The sequence below is a fragment of the Oncorhynchus kisutch genome, linkage group LG21 (genome assembly GCF_002021735.2).
Source record: "Oncorhynchus kisutch isolate 150728-3 linkage group LG21, Okis_V2, whole genome shotgun sequence".
NCBI classification, from domain to species: Eukaryota; Metazoa; Chordata; class Actinopteri; order Salmoniformes; family Salmonidae; genus Oncorhynchus; species Oncorhynchus kisutch.
The window spans coordinates 11,364,027-11,385,692 of NC_034194.2; the positions used below are offsets into that span (position 1 = coordinate 11,364,027).

At 42.8% G+C, this 21,666-nt stretch overlaps 2 protein-coding genes across 12 annotated transcripts in view; one reads left to right on the top strand and one right to left on the bottom strand.

Annotated features, from left to right (window-relative positions):
• The first annotated feature begins 8,863 nt into the window (after positions 1 to 8,863).
• On the top strand, positions 8,864 to 18,007 carry tmem242 (transmembrane protein 242). The gene is made up of 4 exons (XM_020455347.2): positions 8,864 to 9,114; positions 9,325 to 9,425; positions 15,559 to 15,696; positions 15,845 to 18,007. The coding sequence occupies exons 1-4, from the start codon at positions 9,030 to 9,032 to the stop codon at positions 15,968 to 15,970; spliced, it is 450 nt and encodes a 149-aa protein (XP_020310936.1). The 5' UTR covers positions 8,864 to 9,029; the 3' UTR covers positions 15,971 to 18,007.
• Positions 17,081 to 21,666, bottom strand: part of arid1b (AT-rich interactive domain 1B) — a 114,002-nt gene continuing 109,416 nt past the window's right edge. For 7 of the 11 annotated variants that reach the window (XM_031800837.1, XM_020455343.2, XM_031800839.1 and 4 more), the window contains 2 exons: positions 21,369 to 21,499; positions 17,081 to 20,867 (listed from right to left, as the gene is read on the bottom strand). In XM_031800837.1, the coding sequence (XP_031656697.1) occupies positions 19,104 to 20,867; positions 21,369 to 21,499 (1,895 nt within the window). In that variant the 3' untranslated portion in view covers positions 17,081 to 19,103. The remainder of the gene's footprint in view (positions 20,868 to 21,368; positions 21,500 to 21,666) is intronic. The other 4 variants (XM_031800843.1, XM_031800842.1, XM_031800841.1 and 1 more) reach the window with 1 other exon arrangement.

Here is a 21,666-nt window from a genome sequence, read left to right on the forward strand (position 1 = left end):
CTACAGACGCAAAAGCATTGCAGCGACTGCTTGGTTTTGTAAATTACTTAGCCAAATTCTTACCTCCTATGTCTGACGTATGTGAGCCATTGGGTTGGCTGACCAATAAAGAATGTGCTGTGGGCATGGCTTCCTCAACGTGATGATGCATTGGAGCAAATCAAGAAATTGGTAAGCAACCAACCAAGACTGAGGTACTATGACCTCTCTAAAGAAGTGACCCTACAATGAGATGCAAGTGACAAAGGCCTAGGGGCAGCGCTCCTGCAGAAGGGGCAGCCCATTGCATATGCTTCAAGGACATTGAGACCCACGGAGCAAGGATATTCCCAAATTGAAAAGGAGTGCCTAGCCATAGTGTTCGCCTGTGACCGTTTTGATCAATACCTTCATGGCAGGGACTTTATCACGGTGCACACTGATCACAAGTCGCTTGAAGTTATCTTCAAAAATCCTCTTCTGGCCTCCCGGGTGGCGCAGTGGTTAAGGGCGCTGTACTGCCGCGCCAGCTGTGCCACCAGAGACTCTGGGTTCGCGCCCAGGCTCTGTCATAACCGGCCGCGACCGGGAGGTCTGTGGGGCAATGCACAATTGGCCTAGAGTCGTCCGGGTTAGGGAGGGGTTGGCCGGTAGGGATATCCTTGTCTCATCGCGCACCAGCGACACCTGTGGCGCGCAGTGCGCGCTAACCAAGGTTGCCAGGTGCTCAGTGTTTCCTCCGACACATTGGTGCGGCTGGCTTCCGGGTTGGATGCGCGCTGTGTTAAGAAGTAGTGCGGCTTGGTTGGGTTGTGTATCGGAGGATGCATGACTTTCAACCTTCATCTCTCCCGAGCCCATATGGGAGTGGTAGCGATGCGAAAAGATAGTAGCTACTAAACAATTGGATACCATGAAATTGGGGAGAAAAAAACAGGGTAAAAAAAAAGCGACTTCAAAGGTTGATGATAAATCTTCAACGTTATCAGGACATCACAAGGCTGCTTCCGACTGTTCTACGACAGATGCCAGGAGCTGACACTGTCGTAGTCCATGTGGGGTCAAACGACATCAGGAGGGCTAGCTCAGAACATTTGAAAATTGATTTTAAAGAACTGATGTTAGCATTAAGACTCCAAAAAATGGGCAATCAGTTCAGGTCCATTACCACCGTTGGGCCGCATGTGTGAAAGATTCAGTAGACTGCTGGCATTACACACCTGGCTAAAATATTACTGTAGCTCTGCTGGAGTCACTTTTATTGTTAACTTTGACACCTTCTGGAAACAGAAGATACTCTGCAGGAATGACGGAGTCCATCCAAATCATCATGGCTCCTGGACTCTGCCCACGCATTTCAAGGCTGCTTTGAAACAATGACTTTTCAATGATCCAAGGCCAGCTCAGTTAGTCCCTACAATTGTGACAATGAGTTGTCATAATGCTGCATCTAAAATACATGATCCTAGAGGCATTGGCAAACACAATGTAAGTAACTTAATTTATGTGACCCTAATTGCAACCGAATACCTCTGTTTATCCTACAGCTATTGTATGCAGTAATCATGAACCAGTTACACTGTTAGCACTGAGGTGGTGTGCCCTAGTAGGAAGACCACTTAGTGCAGGGTGAGCTGCACAATCAGCTCCAATATAAATAACATGAGCAAGTGTACTTCTGATGAGGTTCCCAGTAAAGCATTAAAAACAATCAAGCAAACCATAAAAGTGCTTAAAATAGCTCATATTAACATATGCAGCCTGAGCAACAAGGTCCATGAAGTCAATAACTTGCTTGTAACAGATGACATTCATATTCTGACTATATCTGAAACTCACTTAGATAATACCTTTGATACAGTGGTAGCAATACATGGTTATAACAACTATCGAAAAGACAGAAATGCCAACGGGGGCGGTGTTGCGGTCTGTATTCAGAACCACATTCCTGTAAAGCTTAGAGAAGATCTAATATTAAATACTGTTGAAGTAATATGGCTACAGGTTCATCTGCCTCACCTAAAGCCCGTTCTTGTGGGAAGCTGCTATAGACCATCAAGTGCTAACAGTCAGTATCTGGATAATTGTGAAATGCTTGATAATGTATGTGATATAAGCAGATAAGTATATTTTCTAGGTGATTTTAAATATTGATTGGCTTTCATCTAGCTGCCCACTCAGGAAAAAAACTTCAAACTGTAACCAGTGCCTGCAACCTGGTTCAGGTTGTCAGTCAACCTACCAGGATAGTTACAAAGAGCACAGGAATTAAATCTTTAACATGTATTGATCACATCTTTACTAATGCTGCAGAATTTTTCTTTAAAGCTTTATCCAAATCCATAGGATGTAGTGATCACAATATAATATAATATAATACAATACAATACAATATTTAGAAAAACCAACGTTCCAAAGGCTGGACCTAATATAGTGTATAAGAGGTCAGGCTGGACCTAATATAGTGTATAAGAGGTCAGGCTGGACCTAATATAGTGTATAAGAGGTCAGGCTGGACCTAATATAGTGTATAAGAGGTCAGGCTGGACCTAATATAGTGTATAAGAGGTCAGGCTGGACCTAATATAGTGTATAAGAGGTCAGGCTGGACCTAATATAGTGTATAAGAGGTCAGGCTGGACCTAATATAGTGTATAAGAGGTCAGGCTGGACCTAATATAGTGTATAAGAGGTCAGGCTGGACCTAATATAGTGTATAAGAGGTCATACAATAAGTTTTGTAGTGAATCATATGTTGTTGATGTAAATAATATTTGCTGGACTGTGGTGTATAATGAGGAGAAACCAGATGCTGCACGTGACACATTTATGACATTTCTTATTCCAGTTACTAATAAGCACCTACCCATTAAGAAAATGACTGTAAAAACTGTTAAAACCCCCTGGATTGATGAGGAATGAGGATGAGGCAAAAGGTATGGCAAATAAGTCTGGTAGCCTAACTGATTGGCAAATGTTCTGCAAATTAAGAAATCATGTGACTAAACTAAATAAACTATAATATGAAACAAAGATAAATTATATAAAGAATGATAGTAAAAGGCTTTGGGGCACCTTAAATTACATTCATTGAATCCGATGGCTCATCATTCATCAAAGCCAACTGATATTGCCAACTACTTGAATGACTTTTTCATTGGCAAGATAAGCAAATTTAGGGATAACATGCCAGCAACAAACGCTGACACCACACATCCAAGTATATTGGACCAAATTGTGAAAGACGGTAATTGTACTTTTGAATTATTTTGAATTAAAGTCAGTGTGGAAGAGTTGAAAAAAGTATTGTTGTCTATCAACAATGACAAGCCACCGGGGTCTGACAATCTGGATGGAAAATTACTGAGGATAATAGCAGACGATATTACCACTCCTTTTTGCCACATCTTCAATTTAAGCCTACTAGAAAGTGTGTGCCCTCAGGCCTGGATGAAAGCTAAAGTAATTCCGCAACCCAAGAATAGTAAAGCCCCCTTTACTGGCTCAAATAGTCAACCAATCAGCCTCTTACCAACCCTTAATAAACTTCTGGAAAAAAATGTGTTTGACCAGATACAATACTATTTCACAGTAAACAAATTGACAACAGACATTCAGCACGCTTATAGGGAAGGACACTCAACAAGCACAGTACTACACAAATGACTGATGGCTGGCTGAGAGAAATTGATACAATTATTGTGGGGGCTGTCTTGTTAGACTTCAGTGCAGCTTTTGTCATTATCGATCATAGTTTGCTGCTGGAAAAACATATGTGTTATGGCTTTACACCCCTTGCTATAATGTGGATAAAGAGTTACTTGTCTAACAGAACACAGAGGGTGTTCTTCAATCGAAGCCTCTCAAACATAATCCAGGTAGAATCAGGAATTCCCCAGGGTAGCTGTTTAGGCCCCTTTCTTTTTTCAATCTTTACTAACGACATGCCACTGACTATGAGTAAAGCCAGAGTGTCTATGTATGCGGATGACTCAACACTATACAGCTAACACAGTGACTGAAAGGACTGCAACACTTAAAAAAGAGTTGCAATTAGTTTCAGAGTGGGTGGCAAGTAATAAGTTAGCCCTAAATATTTCCCAAACTAAAAGCATTGTATTTGGAACAAATCATTCACTAAGCCTCAACTAAATCTTGTAATAAATAATGTGGACATTGAGCAAGTTGAGATGACTAAACTGCTTGGAGTAACCCTGGATTGTAAACTTTCATGGTCAAAGTATATTGATACAACAGAAGCTAAGATTGGGAGAAATCTGTCCATAATAAAGCGTTACTCTGCCTTCTTAACAACACTAGCAACAAGGAAGGTCCTAAAGGCCCTAGTTTTGTCGCACCTTGACAACTGTTCAGTCGTGTGGTCAGGTGCCATAAAAAAAGGACTTTGCAATTGCAATTGGCTCAGAACATGGCAGCATGGCTGGCCCTTGGATGTACACAGAGCGCTAATATTAATAATATGCATGTCAATCTCTCCTGGCTCTCTCCTGGCTCTCCTGGCTCAAAGTGGGCCTGAGGGCACACAGTGTGTTGTAAAATATGTGAATGTATTGTAATGTTTTTAAAAATGGTATAAACTGCCTGGACCCCTCAAAGAGTGCTAATGGGGATCCATAATAAATACAAACTACAGGTAGTATATAAGAAAGGAGTAGAGCTTCACATTGCAGATTTCTTGTCTAGAGCAGCACTACCAACAGCTAGTTACCTGCAATATCGGACAAATGAGACAGTATATGCTCTACAGGCTGAGGTTGAAGATGTGTACTATGCTACTGATCAAAACATCTCCCCACAGACAAAGGATGCTATCAACGCTCATTCAGCAGAGGACAAGACTTCTCAAATTCTTCAGTCTTTTATCCTAATGGGCTGGCCAGATACAAGAAACAGTACACCCATCCTGGTGAAGGACTACTGGACATACAGAGACTAATTCACAATGCAGGAAGAGGTTGTCTACAAAGGCGACAGGGTGGTAGTGCCAGACACTCTACACCCAAGGATTCTCTCTCATACCCATGCAGAGCACTCAGGGGTCGAAGCAAGTATCAGCAAAGCCAGAGACTCAGTATTCCAGCCCAACATGACCCAAGAAATGAAACATTTTGTGGCTGTGTGCAGCATATGTAATGCTAATCTACCTAAGCATCAAAAGGAAACGCTGCACCCACATGACGTACCAGCACGTCCTTGGTCTAAAGTGGGAATGGATTTGTTCACAGTAAAGAACGTTCCTTTTCTGATTATAGTGGATTAATATTTTGATTTTTGGGAGGTGGAGAAATTCATTGACACATCAGCATCAGACTAACATGGAATCAAGCACATCAAGACCGTTGTGAAGAGGGCACGACAAAACCTATTCCCCCTCAGGAGACCGAAAAGATTTGGCATGAATTTGGTTCAGATCCTCAAAAGGTTTTACAGCTGCACCATCGCGAGCATCCTGACGGGTTTCATCTCTGCCTGGTATTGCAACTACTCGGCCTCTGACCGCAAGACACTACAGAGGGTAGTGCGTACGGCCCAGTACATCACCGGGGCCAAGCTTCCTGCCATCCAGGACCTCTATACCAGCCGGTGTCAGAGGAAGGCTCTAAAAACTATCAATGACTCCAGCCACCCTAGTCATAGACTGTCCTCTCTGCTATCGCACGGCAAACGGTACCAGACCGCCGGTCCAAGAGGCTTCTAAACAGCTTCTACCCACAAGTCATAAGACCCCCTGAACAGCTAATCAAATGGCTACCCAGGCTATGTGCACCCCCACACTGTTGCTACTCTCTGTTATTATCTATGAATAGCCACTTTAATAACCCTACCTGCATGTACATAATTACCTCAACACTGGTGCCCAGCACATTGACTCTGAACCGTTACCCCCTGCAGGTAGCCTAGTGGTTAGAGCGTTGGACTAGTAACCGAAAGGTTGCAAGATTGAATCCCTGAGCTGACAAGGTAAAAATCTGTCGTTCTGACCCCTGAACAAGGCAGTAAACTCACTGTTCCTAGGCAGTCATTTCTTAACTGACTTGCCTAGTTGAATAAAGTTAAAATAAAAAAAATAATACAAATATAGCCCTGCTATTGTTATTTACTGCTGCTCTTTAATTATTTGTTTTTCTTATCACTTACTTTTTTTATATAGGTATTTTCTTAAACTGCATTGTTGGTTAAGGGCTTGGAAGTAAGCATTTCACTGTTGCATTCGGCGCATGTGACAAATAACATTTGATTTGATTATACATTTTTATTTGAAACCCAGGTCCAGCGACTGTCAACCCAACACCTTAACCGTTACACCAAGATGAGGTCTTGTGTTAAGGTCGCTAGAAGGCAAGGGGTTAAGGTTAGGGGAAGGGTCAGCTAACATGCTAAGTAGTTGCAAAGTAGCTAAAAAAAGTAACAAGTAGTTGCTAATTAGCTAAAATGCTAAAGTTGTCCTTGATGAGACTTAAACATGCAACCATCGCGTTGATAGACGTTTGAGTTATATATTCCTACTCATCCACCCCGACCAACCACCCTCCTTTCATTTTTGCCTTAAGTAACCTGTCTTATGTTACCATACCAAACGGATTTACATTCCCCGGGTTTACGTTTACTATGTTACGTGTAATCTATGAGACCTGGCAGAAAATCACTTGGAATAGGGTTTACAAAACATGGAATTTATCAGAAACAATCTTTCAAACAAAAAATATACACTTACTGTAGCAGGTTTGCACAGATCCATAAGGCTATGTGTGCCTCCAGCCTACGAACTACACCTTCGCTAATTGCATCTTTAATTTAACCTTTTGTTTTTGAAAAATACTTATTGCTGATATGAAATATACATTCCTTATGTTTCCAAAACCAGTGGGATGCATGCCAGCAAAGTAACTACACAACACAACACAACACAATACAATACAACACTAAACCATACATTAATTGCACTGTAATGGCGACAAACGGTGCCCACAAACTGTTAGGGCCAACATAAAGCCATCCCAACAGCAGTCCCAACATCTTACCACTGGCTATCACCTGGCTATCAGCGCAGCCTTGTCTGGCAGCGAAACAGTTCATTCAGCCTCATTTACTGCCTTTAAAAAAAACATGGCTGACTTGCTTAATAAACCAATGTGGCTTCTAATGCCAATTGAGATGTGCAAAATATGGCATAAGGGGACGAAGTGGATAAGAGGCCATCAGTAATTTCGATTAAGACAATGAGCGAGTTTGGACGGACGTAATGTTATTCAATATAAACTATTTGTTTAGCACTTTTGAAATGTACAGCGACCAAATTCAGAACATGGGCCATTTCTACAGTGTTCACCAAGTCCGAAACGTAGGATCTCAGCCTTCTGAGTTAACAGTTGTTTTGGGTGTGAAACAAATCAAGCTTCATTGACAGCATGGCCAATGGGAATGTTTATCATTTTAAACTTGGAAAAGAGCCTCTTAATCCCAGATTAACCCACAGGAAAAGTGTCACTGATTCCTTCAAAACCACTCGTTGAATTTCGATTTCCAACGATTTCAAACATGAGCACCGACATGTTTTTATCTATCATTTCTCTTCATTATTTCTCTTCATATGACAAGGATTAAAAAGGATTTGCCAGTAGATTGTCGACTTGATTCATGATGATGACTGCTAGCTAAGATTGGACTGATCATGTCAACATCATACTTTCACAATCAAAGCTACTGTACATATAACATGACTTGACATCATTTTATCTGTGACCAATGACCTTGAGCCTTCTTGGATTGGTACTTCCATGACAGCAGCCTAAGGGCTAGAATGTTCAATGTCTCCTCTTACACTTGTCATTGACATAAAGTTCCCATGAGTGACAGAACACTGAGCTAATTACGGCACAACGCTTTGTATTTTCTGCTCACTTGCCCCAACACCACAGAAAGCACCGATCTAGGCTGAAACACCTGCATTTTGGAGCTGCCTTACTCAAGAAAACAAAAGAGACCATGTTTGTATGCAGCTTTATTAACTCAATGATATATATTATTTTACATTGTTTGCAAACTGATATGTGGCAAGTATTAATGCCAAAATAACATGCAAAACAGGCTCTGCCCCACCTGCTTGAATGAAGGATCGTCACTGGCTCTTCAGAAAACTCCCCCGACCAGAAGATACTGTATTTTCATGAATAGACGCTACAGGTAGTGGGCTAGTGATGTCCAGCAGGATGCTTTGATGCATCTCAAATCATCCCAATTATTATAGTACAATATCATAGTCTCGTTGTGGAGCGCATTTTTGTGTTCATTGTTTGAAAGCATGGGACATTTGTATGACTAAAAGGACAGCCCGCCCAGTCTCACGATGCCGCTGCCTATAATGTAATGCAGCTCCCACAAACACATGTGAGCGAGCACACGTTAGTGGACAGATACGAGCGCACGCAAGTAGTGTAGTGGTGGAATAAGTACCCAATCGTCATACTTGAGTAAAAGTAAAGATACCTCAATAGAAAATGACTCAAGCAAAAGTGAAAGTCACCCAGTCATTTGTGTTTAGTGAGGCAGTAACTGTTAGGGATGACCAGGGATGTTCTCGTGATTAAGTCCGTGAATTTGACAATTTTCCTGTTCTGCTAAGCATTCGAAATGTAATGAGTACTTTTGTGTGTTAATGTATGGCGTAAATAGTACATTTATTTTCTTTAGGAATGTAGTGAAGTAAAAGTTAACAAAAATATAAATAGTAAAGCAAAGTGTACATACCCCCCCAAAATTCTTAAGTAAAAATACTTTAAAGTACGACTGAAGTACTTTACACCACTGACGTAGTGTCATGGGAATCGTACATGTATTTAACTCTCAAATGGAAATATACATTCCCATGTTCAAATGCACAGTACTGAATCATTATACTACGATGTATTGATTCGGTAGCCCTAAAATGGCTTAGATTTTCGTGACAGAACGTTAAAAACGAATTGAATGTTCCTAGCATGTTTCCACCGGAATTTTTTAAGTGACGGACAGGCTTACCTTTTTACAAAATGACAGCTGAGAAAGAAAACACGAGTTTGAATGTCACTACTGCAATTGTGACAGATAACGACGACAAACTACAACTAATGAAAGGCAAGTGACTGTTTTATTTAACAATTGTTTCACTGTTTGCACAGTTAATTCGTTTTTTGTATTGCTGCTGTTAGCTACATTAGCTTGACCCTGACAGACTCACTGCAAATGATTGAATTATTGGCCAGCTAGTACAGTAGCTAGTATAGTTGATTACTCACCTGATCATTTTTTGAGACCCATAACCAACGTCCCATCGACCTTTTTCAGGTGCAGCTTTCCTGACGACTGTCGCATCTGCTGGGATGATAGCAGGATTCGGCTCCACGTTAGCCTTGGCCAAGAAAAAGAGTCCAGGCTGGTTTAGCAAGGTAGCTATGATTTGATATAGCTACAGCATTACATACAGGTTAAGTCACATTCATGTTAGTCTTGACCCATGACGAAGTGATATTATATAGGGCTGGGATACATCATGACAATGTCTGAAATGTAAGGCATGAATTGCATTCCATGACCTCCATGTATGCAAGGCAAGCACAACTGTATCTTTATGGCACAGCACAATTGGTAGCAAGTGTGCTTACCCTGTAACTGCTGTTCCTACAAAATGGCTACATTGGTGGGATAATGTTTACATTTTGGTAATTTAGTAGACACTCTTATCCAGAGTGACTTACAGGAGCAATCAGCGTTAAATGCCTTGCTCAAGGGCACATCAACAGATTTGTCACCTAGTCTGCTTGGGGATTCAAACAGTTACAGTATTTAGGACACCCAATAAGCTGTCCTAACCAGTTAAGTTACCAGCAGGTGTCTTGATAATAGAAAATTGCAGCGAGTCAGTGGTTTCTGTCACATGCAATTGCTTTTGAGTTACTTATGTTTTGATATTTTATCAATCGATAAATAATCTAGATTTACACGTAACAGTGACAATTTCACAAGACCTATTTTACCTGACATGCCTAAATACTTATAACTACTAGGCTAATAAATACATTATTATTTAATTACTTAGTTCATGTTATTTCAAGTTATCCATTTGGAACGCCACATCACGTTGTTAAAAATATCCCTCAATTGGGCATGCCTATAAATTATGCAATTGAAGGCATCTATAGTGCTTATGTTAACTTTTATAGTGTTTGATGAAAACGATGGCCTGTCAACGTTGTATGCAACATTATCGGCAAGTGACTTGATGCCTACCGTGCCAAAGCAATTTAGTTGTTAAACGGGAGTGACGATGAGTGTGTTGATAACGGTAATATTGTGCAAAAGACACTTTTAGCAAGCATAAACATACGATTAAAAAAGGCTATGCATGGCAATAACTAAGATCCTGTCAGGCAAAATTTTTATAAAAACCTTTATCATTACAACATTTGATGTATGCTCACATTCACTGTTGTGGTCTGAAGCATGCTGTATAGACCCCTTTCTGTGTTTGCAAACATTTCCACACTAGGGCGATGCACGCAAGTTGGTGGCAGAACAAGGGGGAGGGAGTTCTTACAGAACAGCAGCAAAGAAAAGGCTCTATTTACATGTTGCTTGTGAGTGCATTTCACATGACTTTTGGATTACAATTGGATTTTAAGGATCGTATGAATGTCCTGCTTAGGGGCTGTTGCTATGACCAAATTATCGCCACACCGGTGATCACGAGACATGAACGCAGTCAAATTCCACATGGCCGTTTAGTCACGGTAATTAGTCTTCTCCAAGTTGATGCTGCTCATTAGTAGCCTGCTAAACTTGCTAACTGCCTGGTACTCAGCACTCTATTGTCCCTCTAATCACCTGACATCAATGCAACTTCATGAGCTCATGTTGCGCAACATTTCTATAGGTTATGCAATTGGGCGAGAAAACAGAGTGATGGCCTCTACTTAAAAGAGGGTCGTCCCATTAGCTTTCTATAGACTAGGCCTACTATATGTATTTATCAAATTCCTAATATTAAGCACATTGTTTCTTTACAACAGGAGTATAGCCAACCTGGCTGGCATGAAAATAACCCACAGGAAAAGCGTCCTCCATTCGCTATTTAAAAGCATAGATGACATGTATTTTATTTCCCACTGCCCCTGTTTCGAGACGGGTGCATGATGATGGTCCACTCTAAATTGAGCATTACAGCCACAAAGGGGATGCCACCGTAAAATTCCAGGCATTATCACATGCTTGTCAAGTTGTGAATGAGAGACTATTGAAATATGTACAGCCTACTCAAAAAACAAAGCAGAGCTCATGCCTTTCAAGCAAGTTTTTTTCAAATCATCATTAGTCTCATCATGCAGCCTTACAATGTATTAAAAATCCAAACATATAGCCCAACGTTTGAAGAACAACTAAAGTTACATCAATAACTCTAATTTAAGCATATAGAAGTACCTATTTATTTGTTAACCGCTCATTAGAGTAGCCTCAAATTGTATTTTATTCAGCTTTGTTAAATTTTATTCTTTATACTTTAAAATAATGCCACGGAATTCTAAGACAATTTTGTCGGCTAAATTAACTTGTGTAGCCCACAGCCATTTGGCATAGCCACACCAGGACCTAACATAAGAGCAACTCAAGAGTATGCTATTCTTCTGAAATAGACTACATTTTCTTCATATCATGCCTCTTTAAACGTGTCTAAAATAAATCATGGATTTATTGTGAAGGTTATATTACATGGATTTGTTAGACTTAAAAATGTAGATGTTCCAAAGGTCTGCATCAGTGGCTTGTGTCGAAACCAGGAGATGCTAAATGTGTTTGTTAATTAACGGTCAATTACCGTGAGACCAACCGTTATTTGCCTGACAATCATTGGCTGACAAAGTTTTGTGACCGCCCTAGTCCTGCTTAATATAATGTTTGTTTCATCACCGCAAATCAACTGCATTATACTTAAACACTTCAACCAGTAAAATCTCTTTGGCTAGCTTTTGATACAGCCTATATCAATGAGCGTTAGCATTCGAGCTAACAATTGCTACACCCAAAATAGTTATTTTGCAAAGATCAAACAAATATAATCTTAGCGACTATTAAAACAGAAATCTAAACATCATTGTAAGTGTATGAGAACTCCAACAATGTATTTTGTTGAAGTAAAGAGTTGTAAAATCTATGTTGAATGGGTGCAGATGGAGATGGCTTTCTTACTGCCAGCAAGAGTTGAGCGTGTCAGTTTGTTGTGTACTGGAAAGGGGTCTATGGAGTTCACAGCTGGCGATGCCTCATCGTGATTGGTTAGTCCCCATAATTTGCAACAATCACAATGAGGCATTGCCATCTTTCCTTTGTGGTACCTCAAACGGTCTGATTACCAGCTGAGAAATGTTACTTTGAGCTGAGAGATTATTTTTAGTCTTTAAACAGGCTTTAACAGGATTCCTAGGAACTTTTCTGAGATGCTTTGTGAATACAGGCCCAGGGCTCTGGACAAAGTGGTGCACTATTTAGGGAATAGGGTGCCATTTGGGACAGTCACAAGTTCTGAGCTGATATGAAGTTATGAAGATATACTTGGCCCAGCAGCATAGTGGTGCCTTTGTTGGATTTTTACGTTTATTTTTAAGCCAATAGGGCCATCTTTGTAAACATTAATTCTCAGCCGAATATGCCTTGTAAAGTGGTCAAATTAGATTTTGTGCTTTGTAAGAGGTATGCGGTTGTGAGGTCACACTGGCTGGCTGGAGTAATTCTTTCACAGAGAACAGAGATGGACTGTAGAGATTGTCCAGAACCTGGCGAGATTGCTAGACAGTTAACATGTCACTTTTATGTTAATGGAGGCACTGTAAAGAGAAGATACCAAGGCTTGTTTGTCATGGAACCAGGGCTGTCTCTGGTATCTCATACATGAACCTGGCAACTCTCATATGCAGATTTCATGCTGTTATGACTTATGGCTGGTTTTGAGGAGAGAGTTTGCAAATTAGTGACCAAACTCCATAAGACATGTTTGTAGCACACTCACAGGACCGCTCATACCCATCAGAGCAAAACAACTCGTAAAGGATCAGACGTAAAATAAGACCGTTGGTAACATTATATGCAACACTAGGGATAGGCAGCTGATGTTGATGGACATTGACTAGCCTACACCAAATCAAATCTCTTCAGGCAGCCTTTTAACCATCTAGGAAGAGCTACAGTGAGTCTGGCCAAACTCTAATAATAGCTAATCTAATGAGCAGGCCACATGGACAATAATTACATTAAGAGGAAATAATATTAGTGACCTGCGTCTGGTTTCTAAACTGCTTCTTCAGTCTTGGATGCATCCCAAATGGTACCCTTTTCCCTGCATAGTGCACTGCTTTTGACCAGAGGCCAGGTTAAAAGTAGTGCACTATATAAGGAATAGGGTGCCATTTGCGACGTAACCTTGAAAATACAGCTCCTCTTCCAGGGTAGGTTTAGAGTTTCTCTTTCAGTTAGATAAATTCCGTTTGCAGGGTGGCTAACAGTTTTTACCTCCTTTAAAATGTTGTTTTCTGCTCACTTTGGGCCCATGTGTAGATCAACTCATGTACGTACGGTGGGTATCATAAGTATTCACCCCCATTAGATTTTTTTCACATTTTGTTATGTTACAAAGTTGAATAAAACATTTTTTTTAAAATATTTTTTGATCTACACAAAATACTCTGTTGAAGTAGAATAAAAACCTGGATATTGTTTTTTAAATGAATGAAAATAAAATACTAATATACCTTGATAAGCTAAGAATTCACCCCATGTTAGAAACACCTTTTGGCAGCGATTAGGGCTGTGAGTCTTATAAGAGCTTTGAACAATTTTAAAAAATGTGTTCTTCAAGCTCTGTCATGGTGTTGGGTATCATGGCTAGACAGCTATTTAAAAAAAAAAAAAAAAAAAAAGTATTCCCATAGATTTTTAAAGCGGATTTAAAATCTCAGGAACATTCACTGTCTTCTTGGTAAGCAACCAGTGTAGGTTATTGTCCAACTGAAAGGTGAAGTCCTCTCCCTGTGTCTGCTGTAAAGCAGTCTGAAGCTGGTTTCCCTCTTGGATTTTGCCTGTTCTTAAGCTCCATCCTGTTTATTTTTATCCTGAAAAACTCCCCAGTCTTTGACGATGTCAAGCATACCATGAGGCAGCCACCACCATGCTTGAAAATAAGGAGGCAGTTACTCAGGGATGGGATGTTTGCCCCAAGCACAAGCTTTGCATTTAGGCCAAAAAGTTGATTCCTTTGCTTTATTTTTTAAAACTTTAGTGTCTTGTTCCATACAGGATACATGTTTTGGAATATTTGTATTCCGTATCTTTTCACTCTGGCATTTAGGTTAATTATGTGGAGTAACTACAAGCAACAAAGCAATTCTCTACCCTCACTGGAATGCTTTCGCCCTCGGGGCATAGACAGTGAGAGAGAGGAAAAAGGAAGATAACTCTGGGAATAGAGTGCCAGCACCCTTATGCACGCTCTGTTTTTACAGTTTTTCTTGGAGAAGTGGTATGACTAAACAGATTGTTCCTCCTTACACTCTGTTTTCCATGGTCCAATGCGCCTTGCAGGAGTTTTTGGGATAGAGTGAAGGTGTCGTCATTGTTAATGGCAGGCCGAGAAAGCGGCTTGAGGACAAGGCCCTGACAGTTGTATAGTTTATCCACTGTCGCTTACGCCTAGTCTATAAGTCTTTAGCTAGTCCTGGGACCTGTCTATTGTGCTGGTTCTAGCCGCTGAAAAGCAATATTCCTCAGTCTTTCGCTTTACTGCCAGTGGTGTAACCCTAAGCAGACGGTACTCTACCAGCAACTGTTTGCGCCCGCAGTCTGCCCAGGTTAATGTACCTGCCCCCTGTCGACATTCTCATTGTCGCACCATAGTCTGTGGCTTTCGCCTGTCGCCTTCCCCAGAAGGACGGCCCCGCTGTTGTCCAGTACTTGGATTGAACGAGAGCTCAGGCAAGGGCGTTGTGCTCTTCGTTCATTGGGCAACTACACTCAAGAGGGTTGGTCCTTTTCTCTTTGTTTTATAATGACAGGTGACCGCCCTTGTAGGGGACTGAAAGAGCCCTCCTATAGGAGTTAACCTATTAGGTACCTCTCATTAAACTGAGATTATGTGAGCTGAATTGGGCTTCCCCTCACTTTGTAATCACCCCCCCCCCCCCCCCCCCCCCCCTTCTTGGTGCATACTGTTTCGGCGTCTCTGAGGGTTGGGACTACCCAGGCTTCGAAGAGCATGTTTTGCAGCCATATCCCCATAGTGATACATTGAAACAAGTAACTCCGGTTCTCTGATGAGTGAGATGTAGCACCGCACTCCCCTGGTTGCAAGAGCGTGAGAAAGAGAAGCTCCTTATAAGGAAGTGCCATTCTACCCATCTGTCTCCAACATACGCTTTTGATAGGTCCTTCGAGTTGGTGATAAAGCTCACTCATCAGAGAACCGGGGTTACGAAGGTAACCTTAAGTTTGGAACCATGTGTAGAGCAACTCTTGTGTGTATGTATGTGTTCTCTCAAGGGAACAATGGCCACTGCTGCAGTACCGGAGACTGGGGCGTCCCTGGCTCTCCGTGCCCTGGGGTGGGGCTCTCTCTTTGCCTGGTGTGGAATGGGCCTGCTCAGTGTCGCAGTCTGGAAAGCCATGGGGGTCCATAGTGTACGTATTAACCATTTCATGGTCTTGCCCTTATCATTCCATCGGAAAAGCATGAAAGACTAACAACACCTTTTAACTAACTCAGTAAATGTAAACAAATAAAGTCCATACATGTACTGCTCAAGAAACCTCCACTTCATCTTCACAGCTAACAGAGTTCAGGCAGAAGATGCAGTCTGTTTTCCCAGCTATTCCCAAAAACGAGGAAGGACCGGCCAACTCGGAGGAATGGGACTCCATCTTCAAGTCTAAAGAGAACAACGGATCTAGCTGACATTCTCCCTGTCTGGTTCAGGGCAGCCTTAATAAACCACTGATTTAAACAATTACTGTGGCATGGGCTGAGAAGGAAAGGAACTTGGCATCCACTGGATGTACTTGCAGGTTACTGGGCTCATTCACCGATGCTCATCTGAAGTCTATGCAGAGTACTCCTTGTGTGGAAGAGAAATCATAAACTAAACTAATGGATTGAGGCATCATGGTTAATCTTAATTTCTGATTTGAGGCTTAATATTTAAGATCACAGGAGCACAGGACTGTATTGTACTAGTATAGGAGTTCGGCTTAGTGCCAGTCTGTGTGCTCTTGCCAACTCCATTGCTAATTGTCAAGCAAAATATTTTTGTCATGCCAATGAGTGACAACTTAACATGATAGCACAAACAGACTAGCACAGTATTCCTAGGCAACAACTGCTTTCTAATATTGTAATCTCTGTGGCTGTTTGGATTTCATCATGATATAATTGACACTTCTATTTTTGTTCTATGAAACTAAAAAAGCTAAATGTGTTTTCAGTTCTGAAGACAGTGAAGGCTGGCCAGCTGAATGTGAGGCACCTGTCTGGTTTCACTTAAAACAGACCCATCATCCAATGTAACACCTATTTAAGTGTTTGCCGTCAGCTATTCCCATGAAAGACAAGTATCAAAGCAAGAACCGACCTGAACTATTTTAAACTGTCCCGGCTAGCCGTAGAAATAAGTGTGCGTCATCCTAAATGTGCTTGTGACTGCTGCCCCTGATGTTTTCACACACAAAGTTGAATGAGTGCGTCATGCAAACATTTGATGCCACAGCTGTAATGTGGAGCACGGTGTTGGTTATACAGAGAAGTGTCAGTTCAGCTGTATGTTATCTGTCGTGCGTATGATCATTCCTTGCCCGCTGTGCTAAATAAACTACTGTACTTATCTACAGTCTGGTAGGTTGCTGTTATTTAGCAGACGCTTTTATCCAAAGCGACTTAGTTGGTTGTGATACTTTGTAGAGGAGATTCTTGGACAATGGAAGTGAATAATAATGTTTGGCCATATTCATTCTGCCACGATTCTCCAGTTTACAATCTCTGGACAAAAGAGTCAAACACCCTTCACAGTGCTCAACCAGATTTCATGTACATTTATTCTTAACATGTGGAACATATAGTATAAACATTTTACTGAAAACGATGTTCATCAAATGTTAACTGTCAATCGGACATGATTTTTTTTTTAAACAATTCAATTCCGGAATACAGTTCTGCCCATTGTGATCTATTAGTTAGCTGACTGTACAATCTAAATAAGTGTCAAAACTAGTCAGACTGAAATCATCCCTATATGTCAAGAGACCTGTGTCAGTCAGTCAACATAATTCTTTTAAATACATAAAATGACTGACCTCCAGTTGAAGAGTCACCAAATATCCATTATTCAAATACAAAGTAATCATAACATCCATTATAATGATCAACTACCATCACTTCTCATACCACATCTCTCGGAGAAGATACCAAATAGGGCTGTCTGAATATACAACGTCTATATACAAATGGGCCTATATATATATATAAAAAGAAAAAATAAGACTGAGGGAAGTACTGCACGTGGGTTTGAGAGTTTACCTGTCTGTTGCTATGGTTACCAGGAAGTAAGTCAGTTGAACAGGGTGACTCATGTCTCCCTCATATACTGGTATTGTAATATTATTATGCAATGCTTATTTCATAATTTCCCCCAAACAAGCCAACTAAGGCCTAATTACAATCTGATCAAGCGTTAACCAGCGATAGCCAACACCCGTATAGCTCATGTTTCGGCCGTGCTGTCAAATTGGCGAGCAGCTGCTCTTGTGGTTATTGTCATGAAGCCACACCCATCGAATTGAAAATCATTCAAATGAAATAATGAGGAATTTTCTCTCACATTCCAGTGTTCAAACTTGTAAACAAGGCTGCGTGGGATTTTTCTTAATGCGACTCCATGCAGCCAATGGCAATGTTCACTTTAGGTATAATGCCAGGAGCCGCTTGTAGATTTTTATTTTACCAGGTAAGTAGACTGAGAACAAATTCTCATTTACAGCAACGAGCTAGGGAATAGTTACTGGTGAGAGGGGGATGAGCCAATTGTAAGCTGGGGATGATTTGAGGGCCAGATTGGGAATTTAGCCAGGACACCAGCGTTAACACCCCTACTCTTACGATAAGTGCCAGGGGATCTTTAGTGACCACAGAACCCCTTTAACATCACACCCTACACAGGGCCAGCCCCCCGCACCTCTCTGATTCAGAGGGGTTGGGTTAAATGCGGAAGACACATTTCAGTTGTACGACTGACTAGGTATCCCCCTTTCCAATCACTGGCATTGGGAAATTGTTTTTTAGACCAGAGGAAAGGGTGCCTCCTACTGGCCCTCCAGCAGCATCTTGCCTCCCATCCAGGGACCAACCCTGCTTAGCTTCAGAGGCAAGCCAGCAGTGGGATGCAGGTTGGAATCCTGCTGATTTGACAGCTCTTAACGCAGTTCCACCATCAAAATATCAGCTATGCGGATGTCGGCTAAAGTGGTTCTGATTGAGTCAGGCCCTTAATCCTTTTGCACAATATACTTTCTCCCCCCCCAGAACAGGATACATGATGATCTGTATATTCAGAGTTAAGTCAGTGTTTTTTTCCTTTACATTAATACATAAGAGGTCTATCTACAACATGATTCACAATTTAAATAAGTCTGCTTCTTCCTGCAGAAAACCACCATCAGAAAGATCCCACACAGACAAACAGCCACGGATAATTACCAAACATTTTTTTAAGAGCAAGAGACCCCAAAACTAAAGTACGTTCTCTATCATCGGGTGCCAACTTTGGTTAAAACAAAAAGAACCGACAAATAAAAATAATAGATAAAAATGTAAAATACAAAGTATTAAATATTTGTATTAAAATGATTTAAAAATCCCAAATGAAGGTTGCGAATGGGGCATAGGAGCTATATATATTCTATATATTTATTTGTATGTAAAAACATTTTTGTTTTATTTAAATAAAAATATTATACCACGCACACCCATGTTCGTGTTCACTGTAGCTTGGCTGTCAGACCAAGCACCCCCCCTCCCTCTGTGTCTTTGCCTGTGGCTGTCACGAGGAGCGTCCAATCTTAAACAGTACTTCACACATGATGGCCGCCACGGCAGAGCTCAGCACAGAGGACAGAGAGCTATCCAGTAGCCTGCTCTCGTAGAGAACAAACTCTGGCCGGTTCTCCTTCACCTTGGCCATGGCCAGCAGAGCCTTGGCGGCCCTGCACATCATGTTAACGCTGGGGGGTTCGGGGTGGGGGACTGGTGCTGGGTGTAGCAGGCTGTGGGGTCCCTGCTGGTGCTGGGCCATGGCCACGCAGTCCTCCAGGAAGCCGATGAGTGTTCCCACGCTGCCCTTCTGCAGAGCGATGGCACGCGCCGCCGTCGGGTCCCCCTGTGCCAGGTTAGAGAGCACAGCCACCGCCATCTCCCGGCACACCTGGGACTTCCGCTCACCCACGTGGCGCACCAGGGTGGCGTAGAGCTTCTCCTGGCGGCTGAACGGCGGCGTGGCCAGCAGGAGGTCCACGTTGTTGTCCTGGATGCTCAGCTTGCACAGGCACTCCAGCACCAATCTCTGGGGGGTGAGGGAGGAGGAGCAGCCCGCCGTGGTGAAGGGGTCCTGGGCCTCGGCAGAGGGACACACCATCCAGTGGAGCAGCCCGTCCAGGATGGGCAGACAGATGCTCTCTGGGTAGAGGGACAGGTCTAGTTGACCTGAGATGTTAGCCAGGGTGACCAGAGTGTTCTCCCTGAGGGCTGACAAACAGTCCCACCACCACTCGTCCTTGCTGCAGGCCCGGCCCTGCTCCTCCTCTCTCTGGTAGCTGGGGGGCGTCCTCCTCCTCTGGGGGTGCAGGTGATGCAGAAGGACCAGCCGCCCCAGGATCAGCACCAGGCCTGGGTGGCGGGACATGTCGTTGTCGTTCCCTGGGATGAAGGAGAGGCCGCGGACGATGTTGGAGACACAGACACAGCGGCGGGCCAGGGCGTCCTGCCAGGGTTCGGCCGTGGAGAGGGGCGCCTCGTCCCAGCAGCGAGGCTCGTCCTCCAGCAGGGTCAAAATAGGACTTTGGGTCTGCGCCCCTCCTACAAAGGAGAACGTCCCAGTAAGATCGTTCCTCTCTGACAGAGACTGAGAGCCTGGTCGGGCACTCAGCATTTCGTCCACAGTGGCTGTCTCAGTCATGGTCTTCTCTACAACGGCCCCTTCTTCCACCTTCCTCTCCTCTGTATGCTTGCTGTCCGTCTCTTCGCTGCGTTTCTCGAAGTGTGTTTGGATGTGGGCCGTGGAGTCCCCCCCTCCAGCCTTCCAGTGCAGCAGGCCGGAGCTGAAGCCCCTGGGCAGGCTGAGTCCCTGGCGCTCCTCCACCTGGTCCTCCTCCGCACTCTTCTCCTCCACCTTGATAGGCAGCTTGTCGTACTTACTGGCCTGTTTGGGCCTCGGCTCTGGGGGCCCCTCGGGCTGGGGAGGCTCAGACTGATCCGTGGTTGCCCCCACCTCAGATTCTTCCCCTTCTACCTTTTCCTCTTTCACAGTCACCTCGACAGGCTCCTCCGTCTTTTCATCTGGGACTGCCTCCTCTGTGCTGCCGTTGGCTGTGGGCTTCTCTATCTCCGCCTCTTCTGGCCTGTTATCCCTCTGCTCTTTGCGTAATTGGCTGCCGAGCTCTGGAACGGTAGGCTCTTCCTCCTGGTCTGCGATTGGTCCTAGCAGCGTTCTCTGTCCCTCTGTGCCCACCTCATACTCATCCAGGATCCCAAAGATGGAGATCAGGCACCGGCGGAAGTACTCCACAATCAGCTCCAAGAAGCCAGGCAACTGGGATAACACAGGGAACAACATATTAGTTGGGTGCATTCTGAAATTATTGTGTGAAAGACTATAGGCAATAGCTTAATCATTTGTCCTTCATCCAGTCATGGTCAAATCAAATTATATTTGTCACATACGCCGAATATAACTATAAGTGTAGACCTTACCGTGAAATGCTTACTTCCAAGCCCTTAACCAACAGTGCAGTTCAAGAAATGGAGTTAAGAAAATATTTGCTAAATAAACTGATTTTTTTTTATAAATAAAATTAAAAGTAACACAAAATAGCAAAAACGAGGCGTTATACAGGGGGTACCTGGTACCGAGTCAATGTGCGGGGGGTGCAGGTTGTCAAATATCCACACCACTTAGAATGAAGCCATGGTGTGGGCCTGTATTCGACATGGTATAGTATAGATATCGGAGGAAATATCATTGGTTTAGTCCCGTCTCGTGGATAATGGATATCATTGGACATTGGATATGGTTTGTGTAGCACCGTCTCACCTGTGCGAGGGTGAAGGAGGACACAGTGTTGTCGTCATACAGCAGGATGTTGATGGTGTCCAGCGCCCACGTGCTCTCCGCCAGCAGACCTGACTTAAGGGACATCATCACGCGCCACGCCTCCGGAGTTCCTGTGGGTAAGAGGTCAAAGTACAGATGTCGGAGGGGAGCGACCTATATTAGAGCTGGGACTATAAAAGAAACATAAATCAACACCGACCATACCGATCACAGGCATTTTGCTGATATCGTTCATTATGATAAGTAGCCTATACTAGAGAAATGTCAAGTATAAATT